Source organism: Xiphophorus maculatus, chromosome 11, assembly GCF_002775205.1.
Source record: "Xiphophorus maculatus strain JP 163 A chromosome 11, X_maculatus-5.0-male, whole genome shotgun sequence".
In the NCBI taxonomy this organism is placed as follows: Eukaryota; Metazoa; Chordata; class Actinopteri; order Cyprinodontiformes; family Poeciliidae; genus Xiphophorus; species Xiphophorus maculatus.
In genome coordinates this window covers 25,381,283-25,397,142 of record NC_036453.1, presented here as the reverse complement: position 1 = coordinate 25,397,142, position 15,860 = coordinate 25,381,283, and the positions used below count along the sequence as shown (strand labels likewise).

Here is a 15,860-nt window from a genome sequence, read left to right as displayed (position 1 = left end):
TCCCTGTTTCATATTATAAGTGAAGCTTGCTTCAAACCCAATTAAATCCTGTGCATAGGTGTGGGTGGTTTGAGAAGCAACCAGTAGGCTTGTAGTTGAGGCCTACGAGTTCATTTAAGGTCGATGTTAATGATTTGACAGAAGGGACCTTTGCTTCTGTCACAGTTTGACCTTGTTTGTGTAGTCTAGTTCCCTACTATTTCCTGTGCTTTCAGTCAAATATGTAACTTTGACACTAACTTCTGTGTACTATACATGGGATTTCTCTCTTTTTTGTTACTGTGTGAGATGTATTCTTTGCATAACTGTCCTAATTTTCAACACTTTTTACATAGAGATACTTTATATTTATACTGGTTTCTCTCAAATTGTTGAAATTGCTGGGAAACGATGGTTATTTTTACAGTTTGCTCTCAACTTTTACTGGTTTGCCCAGTTGGACATGCAGCCTAACATCTCTCATCTTATCCACTTCTATATCTGTGTATGAACATGTAGGCTGACACCATGCATTGGTGACTCGCTGCCCTGTTTTCCTAAAATAAACCCGGAGACAGGAGCCTAAATCTGCTGCTCACTTTTGTGACTGGCTAAAGTGGAGCTTTTGAATGTAAATAGGCAGAAATACATATTGGCTAACGTCATATGCAGGTTGTGATTTACTCATTTCAAAGGTTCTTTGTTAATTTTTAACTACCATTATGACCAAAGGAGTTTCAGATTGCAAATCAAGATTTTTACTCTGATAAAAAAAAGATAAGGTATTGGGCCTTTATTAAAAGGACAAATGTTTAGAAACTTTAGCTGAATGGTTTACATTCTATATAAATAGAAATCTATAAAGCTCTGTTTAGTTTTTTCATGTTAAAACTACATGAAAGCATCCACTTTACTCTGTCATCATAATAAAAGATGCCAGAGTACATACAGCTTTTCTTCACTTTTGAACATCGATTTTTGTGTTTCTTTAGTCTGCAAGAAATAACTTTTGTTTTTTGTTCCAAGGAGAGAAGCTGAAGAAACACGGTTCCTCTTTTTAAACAATAATAAACACTCAACCTGTTTTTAAAACACATTTAAAAAAAAACCCTAAAATTCCCAGTTTTAGTTTCACTTCAGTTTATTTAAATTTCATGTTATATTTATATTCACTGATAAAACAGACTGACAAAATTTAACCAGATAAAATGTAACCAGTTATATTGGGTTTTGGGGGGTTAATTTTAAGCAACATTTCTGAGAAGTTTTGTTCTTTACCAGTGAAAAAAACTCTGAAATGAATTAAATTAGCAAAGTCAGTTCAATTCTTACCGCCTGTTTTTTTCTTTTAAGTAGTCTAAATGTAATTATTCTGATGAATAATTACATTAAGATATAGTTTTTATGTCTAAAAATGCACCCACAGCATTTTTACATTTTACAGCATTTTATTTAGTAAAATTCTTGCTAACACTTTTTTTCTGTTTCTAATAATTCTAATTTATTCTAAAAGCAAAAATAAGAATCATGGCTTTAACAATGCGTTTTATTGGAAATTTTGGCTGCAACCCTTTTGCTTCAGTTCACACTTGTACTGAATGAGTGCCATGTAATTTCATTCTCAAAGTTTATAAGATCCAACTTTACATTCTGCCACGATACTTTAGGAAGTGGAACCCTAACCCTACCACTCCCAGCTATCACTAAAGTCTGCTGTTTGGTAATATTACCACAACTAGGTGGTTTCTGCTAAATTATTTTATTAATTGACAAAATCAAATAAGATCTCTGGTCATTCTATGCTGGCTTCTTTATGGAAACTCAAGTAGATTCATTGCTGAATTAAGTGAAAAAAGAAAAACAAACATGTTGAATCGTTACTTTAAAACCGAGATATGTTCAGATTTTATTTGATCTTTTTAGTGTTACATCCTTGATAACAATGGGTAATGGGAACATATTTAATGTAAAAATGGCTTACATTTTTCTTAAAGACCACAGCCAAAGTGATCTTCACTGCTACTGGGTTAAGAAGCTTGACTAGCTCTGTAGCTAAATTCGCTACATGTGGAAAGAAAATTAATTTCTTTTACCATAGAAATTTAACCATGACAGTTCCTAACTCTTCATTAAGTTGATATTCCTCCTATTAGCACCCATAAAAACATTTCAGCGTCATTGTTTTCTGCTGGACAGCTCACACACTGAATAACAGAGGACCGAGCCAACATCTGTTGGATTTAAAGCAAAATGTTTAAATATTTATTTCTAATACACGTCATGTAAAAATTACAATTACAGACTAATATGCTTGATTAAAATTTTAATAATTTTTATTCTGTACATAAACTTAATAAATACTACTGTTGCATAAGTGCCTGTACCTGACTGACCTTTGATACTCCAGATGTCCTTTTTTTCTATTTTTGGATATATATTATAAAAAAATCAGTAATGATGTAATTTCATTACTTTAAAGCACAACCTTATCGTGTAGGATCAAATTCTTTCATCCATAAAATCAATATCCAGCAATGCTGCATTCTCTGTTTACTTCATTACACGTTACATAATGTGGGGTCAGGCAGCTGTAGGTGAGTAGCTGTCACGACTCGGCAGGGGGAAGGGTGACGCTGGCGATGGTGGGGTGTTTTATACTCCCTGACTTCCCCAGTGAAGCTCTGCATCCACTGATGCAGTCCACAGTGCAGAGATGGTGGAGAGGAAGGATTTTCAATAACGCTGTGTCACCAAAGCTCCCCAAATAGATCCCCTCTCCTTCAGACCCCCTCCCACCCTTCCTCTCTCCTCAGCTACACAAGTGCAGCTGCGCCGCATCCAGTGCAGCAGTTTTGTGACGATAAACCTCAAGCTGAGGGGGTTTTCCCCTTCTCTTCTGCCTCGGGATCAGCTGGTGGTGGTTTTTATGTCATGTGCGTGCGTGTCCGGCGCATTCGTCAAACCGCTGTGAGCGTACCTCGCGTGCAGCTTCGAGGAGGGCACAGTACACTGCAGTTGTCAGATAGCACGTGCGCGGCAGCTTTCCCTGTCGGCCCTCCTGCTTACGCTGCTTGCTTAGCAAGAACCGTATTCCTGTAAGAAGCTAGCGGGGGGAGGAGTGCGAGATGAAAGGGATACAGGAGGAGAGATGCGAGCGTGTCAAATGGAGAGAGAGAGGTTGATGCACATGCGGAGGGGTGGAGCTTAGCATCAGGCAGTTCCCTCAGTCTTCCTTTCTCCCATTTTTTCCCCCCTCCGTTACTCCATCTGCGGTGCTTTTCAGCTCTTCCCACAGTTTTTTACCTCACCGGCTCCATCGGACTGCGGCTCCTCGTTGTACCTTTCATGGACTATCCTCCTTTTCTCAGCCGTGCAACAGGGACCGTCTTCAGACGCCGGCACGCTCCCTCTCCCCTCTCTGGAGTGGTGGGGGGAGAGGACTGGGGTTTGGGATCCTAAATGACACCAGCTTGTCATCCTCCAGCACATCTTGAGTAGAGAGAAACCCGCTAAAGGTGGCTGGGGGTACACTAGTTCGACGGGGGCCGGGGCGGCTAGGAGAAGGATGGTCACGCCGGCTCCTAGTGCTGCAGTCGCGCTGCTCGTCTTTCAGGCACAGTCTTGCTTTTCCTCGACATGAGCCTCGCAGCAAGGGTGTCCTGCTCCATGCTCAACTGCTTTGTAAGTTCACTCTCATGTTATTGTGTTCGTTGTTGCCCTAGTTCAGATTACAGTGGGTGTGTATTCCTGCTGCTCCCCCCGTCTCACCTCACCACCTGTGTGTGTGCATGCCTGCCTTCTCACCAAAGGGGGAAGGGATTTATCAACATGAGTGCTACAGTTATTAACTAACACCAACTTCAGTTAATGTACGTGTGTTGTTAACAAGGAGATGATGAATGACTACTTTTAAGTTGCTGAGGTTTGGTCCGGAGAAGGTCGGGTTCAAAATGTTTGTGCCCAGAGTGAGAACAAGATGTGCCACGCTAGCTGCAGTGGAGGGCTAGAGTTGGTCTCTCTGGAGGAAATAAGGAAGACTGATGTGGAGCAGGTGTGTTTCTGTTGTTGAATGTCAAGATGGAGCTAGAGAAAGGTCAAATCTCAGTTTCCAGGTAGGAGAATGTGACCGCACGTCTGTGGAACTGAATAAGTTGATGCTTCTTTGTTTACACTTCATTGACCATTGTAACTTTCAGCTAGTCTGTTGTTTAACTCGCCATCTAGGGCTTCTGTGTTTTCCTTCTTACCTTATCCCATATTATGCTTTTCAAAGTATAATATAATAATAGGATAAAGCAGAATGAACATCTTGTGACTCCGAAGTTTCACAAGGAAAATATGTTAGAATTTTAATCTCTAAAGCTTCTAAAATTTTGTAAAAATTTATAGGAATAAAGCAAAGTAAATATAAAGTTTAACTTATCTTGATGTTCTGTTGCTCAGTGAGTTCTGAGGCATCCTGAAGGTATGCTAATATGCCAACATGTGGTATCTGGAACATAGTGACAAGTCAAGTTTTTCAAAGGCATGTCAACAGTCATTAAAATCAAAAAATGAATCCTTAAATTTTAGTCAAATCATAACCAGGACATACAACAGTTTATTTGATTATTACAAAGTAGTTGGTGATAGACCAAGACAAAATACTTTATTTGTAAAAATGGAGAGAAAATTAGTGTTCAGAAACGTAATAACATCTGAAAAGTGTGGCTTGGATTTATATTCAGCCACACTGGTACAATACTTTGTAGAGTCAGCTTTAACCACAATTACAGCTGCAGGTGTTTGTTTCTAGACCTTTCATCGTAGCGCCGTCTTTCCACTACTTGAAGTTGAACCTTCGCTCCAGGTTCAAGTTTCCTGCAGCGTCTGACTGGCCTAGTTCAAGGATTTTCCTGTATTTGTCTGCACTCAACGTCCCACCAACGCTCATGAGATTTCCTTTCCTCAGTGAAGAAAAGTATCCCCACCAACACATGGGGGACGACTATATGTTGGTGGTTAAATTTACATTACCACACTTCACTTTTTTAAAAAAAAAGAATGTTGTCTTCCTCCCTCTTAACAAAATGCTCTACTTTGTTTTTTTGTCTTTTAACATGACAAAATATGAAAATGTTTAATAGGTGTGAATATTTTTGAAGGGTCTACGGTTCTAAAACAAAATCACTTAAACTAAATTAAAATTGAGCTTTTTGACTACAGTGGGATCTGAAAGTATGTTTTGAAAGCAAAATTAGTTAGAAAATTACAAGAGGACCTCTATAGTAAACATGAGGTTAGATTATCATTGTTTTGATTCTTGAAGCCATGATAGAAGAATCGACTTTCAATGGCTGAGCAGTTTTTTTTTTTTTCCTCTAATGAGGTAAATTTAAATTTGCAACTGAACCCTGAAGTGTTTCTCATAGAGATGGCTAGAGAGCCTCAAAACTTTCAAGGTTTTTGCACAAAACTGTTCAAATATCCCTAAAAAATAAGAATGAAAAGTAAATTTTGTTTGTCCTTTTGAAGATCAGGGAATCTTTCACTCACTTTGTACACAGACAGAAACTTTAAATCGCATTACTTTGCGTTTTGATTAGATGGTGTTGTTTGGAGATGATTTGTATTCCAACTTTTATTTCTGAGAAAACATTTTATAAAGTCAGATAGATGAAGATGCAGTGTGCCGTTTCCCTTCTGTTTTTTACTTTTAAGGAAATGCAGCCAGTCATTACACAATTTATGATCAGTCTTAAACATGTCTGTGGCGCAGCTGAGTCGGCACTTCTTCTTTTGCGTCACTGTCTGTATAATTTAGTATCTACGTCCTCTGTTACCTAAATGGATCCCAGGCTTGTCAGTCTTTTCCATCGGAAGAAGGGCTGCAGAGTTTTAATCATCCCCATTCTTGTCGTCATCCATCAGTGAAGGGGAAAAAAACAAGCTTCTGTGCCTGCTCCATGTGCAATATGTTGATCTCACTAAATGGAGCTACAACTCCTAATTGAATTGATTTAGATTTTTCCATGTCTATAATCAAATTATTCATGCCAGCTAAACGAATCAAGCAAAACCAAAAGCTTTTTGGAGATGGGCTTTAGGTGTTGTTTCTTGCACTATTTTCATACCTGTGATCCCACTTGTACACAATCAAAACTCTTCTTCACCTTGCAAAAAGAGTTTACAGGCAGGCAGGAGGGACGGCTCAGGAGCGCTCACAGTTTCTTATATTCTACCAAAATTATAATAATGTAAGTATTTGCTCATTTGCCTTCACAAACACACAAATCTACAAGTTTATATGTCTTGCCACCCCATGCAAAATTAACAACTTCAACTCTTATGGAAAGGTTTAGTTTTGTGTACGGCTGAAATGATTAATCAGATTAATCGCAAGGAATCGATTATTGAAATAATGGTTGAATCAATTAATCATTAACTGGTGTATACAGACTCAAAAAGTGCCTTTTGCTGAAAGAACAGCTTAATCGGTTAATCCAAAAAATAATCAATCAATCAGCCCTACGCTGCATTGATAAGTTGAGCATCAGGGGCTGAGCTTTTTACATGTTGGATTTTTGTAGTTGCAGATGCATCCTTTGCCAAAAATAATCAAGCATTCATTTAAGGATTACTGTTATTGCATTTTAGGCAATAAAATACTTATTTTCTTACTTAAAAAAGGAATTGAATTGTTTGCCTCTTAATGTATTTGTAATATGGAATTTCAAAAGATTTGAATAAGAAAATTAATTGATTGTCAGAATAATACACTGCTCAAAAAAAATAAAGGGAACACTCAAATAACACATCCTAGATCTGAATGAAAGAAATATTCTCATTGAATACTTTGTTCTGTACAAAGTTCCATTTGCACAACAGCAGGTGAAATTGATTGTCAATCAGTGTTGCTTCCTAAGTGGACTGTTTGATTTCACAGAAGTTTGATTTACTTGGAGTTATATTGTGTTGTTTAAGTGTTCCCTTTATTTTTTTGAGCAGTATAGATTAGTCAATAGATGAAAAGATTTAGTTGCAGTCCTAGTTTTGTTTTGACCATCCCCCCAGAAGCACATCAGTGAGGTCAGACACTGATGTTGGGCCAGAAAGCCTGCTCTGTTTAATCCTAAAGATGCTCTGTTTCGTTGTAGCCTGGTCAGTCAGGTTCTTCCGTTGTGAACCTGTTACATCTTGAAGCTAAATAATCCCCTCTGCACCAGAAGTTACACTCGATATAATACAGTTCAACTCTCAACTACCAAGCCAAGACTTACCGATTGAATAGCAATGCAGGCATGAATGGTCACTCCTGGACTTGGTGCACATTTGTCATCCTATCAGAGAACCACTGAGCTCCAAAGAGCAACCCATCTTTTCCCCTAAATGTTTGAAGGAGCAATCTGTATTTTGATGCATATGTTGCCATGGAAATGTTTGAATTGCATAATAATCAGATTTGAGCGACTGCTTTGCAGTTTAGTGAACGCAATAAATGTATTTTAGCAATATAGCTTTCTGACTGCCATTAGTGTATATTTATCAAAAGTATGTAAATATTAACTTTGCTATCCTTCAGACCAACCTATTCCTGTATAATTTTCTCAGTAGTATTTGGAGGAAGGCCAAGTTATCCCACAAAATGGGATTGATTGTTTAGAACATGATGATCTATGAAATATTCATCTGGCCACAGAGGATGGGGGGAGAAAACAGAGGAGTATGATGGGAGAGCTTCATCAGGTTCTGCCATTGTTTCATCTTGAACTTTATGTTGTCAGATCCGATGCATCTGAATCCGCTGTTTTTTTATAAAGGAGCAATTATGACTTTCCATCTCTGTTTGCACCCGTCACATCTTGAGATACAGGATATGTTGAACTGACAGTGCGAGACTGAAACGGTATGATAACCGCGAGGAAGAAGATCACAGCTTCATGCTGTCACAATATAAAGTTAAATAAAAATGTGTAAAATGTAATATAATTTAATAGCTTTTATTTAAAACCCAAAAATAAGTTATTTCTGCTATTGTTAAAAGGCAACAAATTATCACCGCTCTACAAGCTTTTTTATTTTTTTGCAATTAACAATTATTTTAGTTGCAAATAATTAAAATGATTAGTTTCCCTATCTGTTCATATAAGAAAATTATTCTGCAGATTTTTCATTTAACCATTTATGTCTCTTCATACAGTATTAGATATATATTAAAAGATGGAAATAAAAATAAGTAATGATATTTTATTGCCTAAAATGTAATAATTATACTTCTTAATGTACGGCTATTAATTATTTGTAGCAAAGGATACATCTGTAGCTAAAGAAATGCATGGGAAAAGCTCTTTTCTCCATTTTCACCTATTTTTTTATATTATCCAGTGAATATATGGACAGCAAAAGGTGCCTAATATAAATAATTTCAACCAGATGAAACTAAAACTATGTTACTGAGGACGTCTGTGTAAAACATATTTTTAGATGGAGTTTCTTTTTAATCTTGAATTGAAAATGTATGTGTTTTTTTTTATACAGTTTTGGCTTAATTACTGCTCTGAGTGTGTTCAGCAAACGCTATATTTCATAGTCTGTATACTCCATTTTAATGATTATTTGTTTACTAAATTAGTTGACGACTATTTTATCTCTAAAACAAATTGATTACAATCAAAATTGCTTTTGGAATATTCACCAACATTGTTGCTGTTCTTCTTGTATTGACATCACACAGCCCTCCTCACATCACTGCTCCAGGTACCTGGAAATCTATTTAAAGCTCTTTTAAATATTTACAACTTCATTGCCAACTCCTGTATCTCTCATTTAAAATGATCCATCAGTTCACAGTTAGCATCAGATATTTGAGGACATACTCCCACAAAAAATTCAAGAGGTCACCTTTGCTTTGTGCTCCTCTAATCTGCACAACTCTGGGACAAAGCCAGATTAAGTAAATAATCCGGCAAAGGCAGAGTATTTTTTATTTATTTTTTTTCTTTTGCAAAAGCTAAACTGAGGGACTCAGTCTCTAAAAAAGTGCTGGTTGTAGCCATGGTAACCAGACACCTATTAGTGAAATGTGTGCCAGTTCTTCCCGTCTCCTCCAACTATCCTACCTCTGCGACGTCCCGAACTCCCCGATGGTTTTGTTTTTATTTAGTTAAACGTGAGCAGAAGTTTTCCCTCCCCAGTTTCTCATACGCCGTCATCAGATCAGTTCGGATCGCAAGTCAATAAAAACACAGCCGCCTGTCAGACGCCATTAATTCGCCTCGTCACGGCATCTTGTCTGCCGCCACGCTGACTGCTACTGTTCTGCGTGTTATCATGACATGCAAAGTGGCGGTTATAACTGTAACGCATTGAGGCTCGCGCGCGACACGGCTGTCGTCTGCAGCTTTCCAAGCGCTGCTTAGACAGAGGTTAGGGAGGGCGTTTTGGCTCACAGCAGTGACGAGGCAAAAACACCGCCGGCCGCAGGACAAGCTGTGCTCCATCTTTTTGTGTGAAGTCGGAGCATCCCTCTTTCCCCTTAATCTACTGTAAGCCACTTTATCTGCAGCCCTCTTGGGAGGAATAAACTAAAACAGAGCTGTGTGCTGCATGTGTTTGTTTAGGAGTACAGAGTTTGAACAGCTGTGCTCTCTTTAAAAAGGTATGAGGATGCTCAAAATCTCCAGATTCTTGTAGTTTAGTTTCAGTGTAATAAACACCGCTACAATCATGTATCCTTTTAGTTTGCCAATCCTTTTTTTTCTGCAGTCTTTACTGCCAAATAGGAGTGGATGATGTTTATCACAATATTTTGTGGTACTATTGTGACGATAAGAGATGAGGACTATTTATTACTTCTTTTTTAATGTAACTGGATGGCATTGACTGCATGACACAGCAGTAATAGCCGCACAAACACAAAAACTACTCTTGAAAAACATTCCCATATGTAAGATGCTTATTTGGGACACCAGTCACACAAAAAAGTGTGATTTGTGCCACCAAACTGCACGCAGTAACTGCATTTATTCAAGTTTATTGACTTTTATTGATAATCTTATTGAACCTGCAGACTATTAAAATAATTTAAAAAAATAATCATGACAGCACAGACAGCTTTGTTTTTTAAAAAAATCCTTAAAGGTGCAAAGGTCACCAAAATGCACGGTCAGGGTCGCTCCATCTCATAATTCAGCAGCAGGTACTGTAGTGTGGCTCAGCAGAAAGTGTACTAGAGCCAAGGGAGCTTGTGGCTTATTAACACTGGAGAGCTGATGATGTGTTGCTCTGATTGCTGGAAGAACCACATGGATGTTCTTCTGAACTGATGAGCATTGATTTCCTTGGGGTGAGATTAAAGCAAACCTTTCTGGTAAAGCAAACATGCGTCTAGATTGCAGGAACAGGTGAGCACTGAGATCTGCCTGTAATGGCCTAAATCTCTGAGGATGCTCCTGACTGATAGACACTGTCACCAGCCACCTACTTTCAGGGGAAATTGGAAATACTGGTGAGGCGCAGGGGTCTGAGCAGTCTGCTGTAGGCCTACTTAAGTCAAAGGTCATGATCGGAGTTTAGAAAAGGTTAAATAAGAGGTTTTCACACAAATCTTGAACTGTAGTTAAAATGTTTTTTTTTTCTTTTTTAGCTGTATTCTCAAATAATTTTCTTCGAAAAAAAAAACTTTGCTAGAATTTAGTTGCTTATTTCCAGTCTGGGTTTTGTGAAACTTTGACCTACTGATGCCATATTAAATTTTTCTTAAATTCTTTTCATATTTTTAATTAAATAAGATTTACGAACAGCATTCAGAATATTTTACTAGGCTCCTTGTTGTGAATGGTCATTAACTATTTATTTTAGGAGCAGAGGGGACATCTTGCTGCACACAGGTGAGAGCAGTAGCTGTACAATAGGATTTTACTTTATCCTTTAAACTGTATCTTCTAAAAACAGTTTCATTCACAAGTCATTTCTGAGTTCATAAACCTACCGTATAACTGCAGTTGTGAGAAGCCAAACAAATTGGAAACATTCAGAACAATAGTAAGCTGAACTTCTGATTCTGAGTTGTCATGTATAGGAATTGAAATAGTCACATGGTTGTTATTAATCGTAGTAACCTGGCGGGTTACTGCGACCTGGTGGGTGGGTCGGTCAGTCAGTCCTCTCTCACAGCAGACAAAAATGAGACGGTAGCTGATTATCAGATCTTTGCAGAGGTAGATAAGATTGGTTTTACATTAAAGTATCAGCCGATCATTGATCTCCCAGAAGTGAGGAAATTGGGGCCAATTTATCAGAGCATGCTTGGTAAAAATGTTGATAAAAATCCTCTATAAACAGTGACAAGAGACACAGTTGTGAATGGGGAATAAGTATTATATTCTAATAACATAGGATCCAAACTCTTAGCTTCTCTAATGTTTCTGCTCTCCGGGATTAAAACGCTGCAGCATTTAACCAGAACAAAACTCCCAAAGTCGCCTTCACCTTGAATGCATCTTCCCTAAAAGTGGAAGCCTAGTTTTATAGAGAACATAAGGGCGGTGCTTAGAGTCAATGGAGCCATCAGTAATGTCAGAAAGCACTTAACTTTGCAGTATGTTTCAGGAAGTGTAAACGTCTGTGTGGCACAGCCTTGGCACCCACCTCCATAAGCTGCCATCGGCATGACCGTTTAGTAAAATATATTGTGTAGATGTGGCAGAAAGATTGCTTTGTTTAGTTACGTTTTTACTGCATGTAGTGACTTATGGCTTTAATCTCTCCCACACCCATAGTAGGTCATCGGTTACAACATAAAAGGAGCAGAGGATGCTCCATCAAGAGTTGACACTCCTGCTTTCTGTTAACTCCCTAAGTCTAGATTAAGTTTCCAGACAAGTCTCTCTAGGGCTTACCTGTCAGAGGACAATGTCTTTCTATAAAGTGTTTTCACTAAAAGCCAAGATTTACCCAATTGTGTGATGTTAAACAGCTGCTTTCAAATATTTAACAAAATAAGAGAAAAACGTTTAATATATGTTGTTTTTTCCCTCCTTTTATTTTCTTGGTGTTTTTAACCAGCCCAGCAATTTCACCTACAGGAAAAAGAGGTCACCTTTTCAGCAACAAAGCGTTGTGCCGTAAAAGTAACTAATTATGATACACAATGTAATAAACATTACATCTTGTCATCAAAATCATCTAAAAGCTGCTTCTCCAAGAACACTGGACATCACCCCCAATGAACACTCCCCACGAAGAAGCCAAACTGGCCAGAGTTGATTGGAATCAATCAATCAAATTTTATTTGTATAGCACATTTCAGCAGCAAGGCATTTCAAAGTGCTTTACATCATAACAAACACAAAAACACAAAGTCATACAACATAGAATCAACAATCAAACCATGACATAAAGTAAAGTTCCATCAATAAATTTGTAATTGATTACATTTCCAATACAATCCTAAACAGGTGGGTTTTTAGTCGAGATTTAAAGAAAGTCAGTGTTTCAGTTGTTTTACAGTTTTCTGGAAGTTTGTTCCAAATTTGTGGTGCATAGATGCTGAAAGCTGCTTCTCCTCGTTTGGTTCTGGTTCTGGGGATGCAGAGCAGACCAGAACTGGAAGACCTGAGAGATCTGGAGGGTTGACACAACAACAGCAGATCTTTAATGTATTGTGGTGCTAAGCCGTTCAGTGATTAATAAACTAACAACAATATTTTAAAGTCTGTTCTTTGAGCTACAGGGAGCCAATGTAGTGACTTTAAAACTGGTGTTATGTGCTCTATCTTCCTGGTTTTTATAAGATGATGGGTGCTGAGAAAACCTTTTAAAAGGTTGTGAAACACTTGAGTCTGACATGCTGGTTCACCTTCCAGTAGGATAACAAGTCTAAACATACAGCAGGGGGTAGAGTAGGACGGTTTAAATCAAAGCATAGATATGTGTTAGGGTGGCCCACTCAAAGTTTAGACCTAACTTTCACTGGGAATCTGAGCTAGGACTTGAAAATAGTTTTTTACGGACACACACTAACCAATCTGAGTTTAAGCTGTTTTCCAAAAAGAATGGGGATAGATGAATCTTTACATTATGCAAAGCTGGCAGAGATGGACTCCGAGTACATTTACACGGGCGTTAAATACTAATGTCCCACACACTTATGTTTCATTTAAAACAAAAAATAAATAAATAAAATCCTGATTAATTCTCATTCCATTTCACACTCAGGGTGTCCCCCAGTGTATTATAAGCCTGGCGGGCCACCAGGCTTTACTTGTGCACCCTATGTCTATATATTTAAATCTTTTTGAAATGTTTGCAATTTTAAGACTTTATAGTTGGTGTTCAGGTATTAATCTTCCAATCTTTCAGTAACACATGATTATCAAGTGATATTTTAAAATTTCCTGTCAACTTTAAACATTTTTTAACTCAAAAACACGACGGACAGACGTCCCCTGCTTCAGCACACCTGATTTCAATTGATTGCCGCAGAACAGGCTTTTGTTGAACTGCAATCCTCTGAATCAAGTCGTGTTAAAGCATGAAACCATCTAAATCATGCAAGGCAGTGAGCCCTGAGGACCAGGGCTGTTGAAATACTGCTCTACTTTGTGTTTGTGTCACATAAAATCTCTATTTAACAAGTTTGCTGCAACATGACAAAATGTAAAAAGAATCAAGGGTATGAATACCTCGTTTGCATACCGTAAATGTGAAGTGTTACGTCATGCAGGTTAAAAAAAATCCTCTAGCTATCCGGTTATAACTTACATTGTGCATACGTTTGGCTTATTGTGGTTTAATTAGATGCTTGGAGCTTTCGGTGATTGTCATTATCGACAAGGCTGTTGTTTTTTGCAAGGTTTGACATCATCAAGGTCTTTCCTCTTTTATTTGGTGTCATTGTGTTGTCATGGGATGTGGTATCTTTGAAAATAAAAGCACAAAGCAAGGACTCTCGTTCTGGTGGCATGAAGGAATTGCAAAGATGTGGTCCCGCCTGCTTTGGCGCAGCAGTTGAAGTGGGTAAACATGTTCACTTTATGCTCAAATGAATCCAATTATAGTGTAGAGATGAACTTCCTGTAAGTCTTATGTAACTCTTGTCAGTGAATTAAACGAAAATAAAGGCCCAATGCAGGTGCTTCAGTGCAATCACTTTTTTCTCTCCAAGGATTTAAAGTATGACCTGATAAGTGTTCATTCAGCCTGAGTAGGGCACTAGTACCCTTGGCTGCAAAGGACGGCACTGACTGGTTTCTTTTGTTCTTCCCCTTTTCTCCCGTCTGCCTCCACTTGAAGAATTGCAGGCTAATTTTAGTAACCCATCCATTACGTTGGGCATGAACCTCATAAGCCTGGATCGCTTTTTGGATTCATCAGCTGCCAGGAGTGTTTTGGTCTTGCTTTTTTAGATGATTATGTTCATAAAGTGACTATTTCTTTTTACAGTCATATACACTCTACAACTAAATGCAGTAAAAATATTTAAAAAAAAAACATCAACACTCAGCATTTTTATTTATAATTCAGAAAAAAACCATATATTTAAGCTGAGCTCTAAACAATAAAAGGAAGAAACCTTGCCTAAAAAGATTACTTTTGTGTCAGTAGGTAATTTCTCATCAGTCACATGTGGGGTACCACAAGGTTCAATCCTGGGTCCCCTCCTATTTAATAGCTACATGCTCTCATTAGCTCAGGTTATAACAATGAAGAAGATTAGTTACCATAACGATGTGGTTATTCATCACTGAACAGCTTGGCACCAAAACACATTAAAGATCTGTTGTTGTATCATTCTTTCAGACCACTCGGGTCTTCTGGTTCTGCTCTACTGTGCATCCCCAGAACCAGAACCAAACATGGAGAAGCAGCATTCAGCTGATTAAAAAATCTGGAAAACCCACCTGTTTAGATTTGCTTTGAACCATAATAAATTAAACATTGATCAACATCTTTGACCTTTGGTGACTTTGATGACCTTATGATGTTTTCTTGATGTAAAGTACTTTGCCTTTTTGTTGAAATGTGCAATACAAATGAACTTAATGAAAGTTAATTTTATATTTTAAGTCAGATTTTAATCTGCTGTGCATTAGCTTGGAGCGTTTTCCACCAGAGGCTAATGACTCTGGGAAGTGCCTCTTTCAGTGGTTAGTCTTAATATTTGAACCTGCAGTCATTGTGGTGGTGTTTTTGTTTTCACTATCATTTATTCACTGCGAATACTAGTATTTCATCCATTGTTGTGCATTTACCAGGGTGAAGAGGGGCCTCCCAGTCTGGAGTACATCAAGGCCAAGGACTTGTTCCCCCAGAAGGACCTGGTGAAGGAGGATGAAGGCCTTCAGGTGAGCTTATTACTTTCCATAAAGCACATTGGCTAGAAAAGCTGTGTTGTCTGCCAACATGGTGCTTCAGAAGAGCAAAGGGCCTCCTATTAAAAGATTACTACTCAAGACATTATGCCTATTAGTCTGTTTTATACTTAATACAAGAAAAAGTTAACGAGGCAACGTTGTTAATGAAAAATAATTGCATTTCAATCCAGCTGATTTACTCCAATCAGGCATCATGTATACATTCCATGTTTGTTCTATTAATCTGAGATGTGACTTTTATGTTTTTTGTGTAAACATTTTTACGAATGTAAGAAATACTGCTTTAAACGCAGCTTTTTAAACTAATGAACTCCTTAAAATCTTTTCCTAGTAGCATGTTTACCCTACAACTCTATAAGAGCAGCAGCATACAGTACCAATGTCAAGTGAAATGCTGCCTCCTCCTACTGTAAGCTATGATGGTGGCGTTACATCTGTTCGGCTGCTGTATCGGACAGCCGTTTTCTAAAATAATCTGATCAGTTTATTTTTGGCTGGGTGGTGAATGTCTACGCATCACACGCA

At 38.0% G+C, this 15,860-nt stretch overlaps 1 protein-coding gene across 3 annotated transcripts in view; it reads left to right on the top strand.

Annotated features, from left to right (window-relative positions):
• The window catches only part of mtmr4 (myotubularin related protein 4), a 46,716-nt gene that overhangs the window by 9,146 nt on the left and 21,710 nt on the right, over positions 1-15,860 (top strand). For 2 of the 3 annotated variants that reach the window (XM_014469433.2, XM_023342584.1), the window contains exon 3: positions 15,216-15,305. In XM_014469433.2, coding sequence (XP_014324919.1) covers positions 15,216-15,305 — 90 coding nt within the window. Of the gene's footprint in view, positions 1-2,835; positions 3,661-15,215; positions 15,306-15,860 lie in introns of those variants that run through there. The other variant, XM_005800823.3, reaches the window with a different exon arrangement.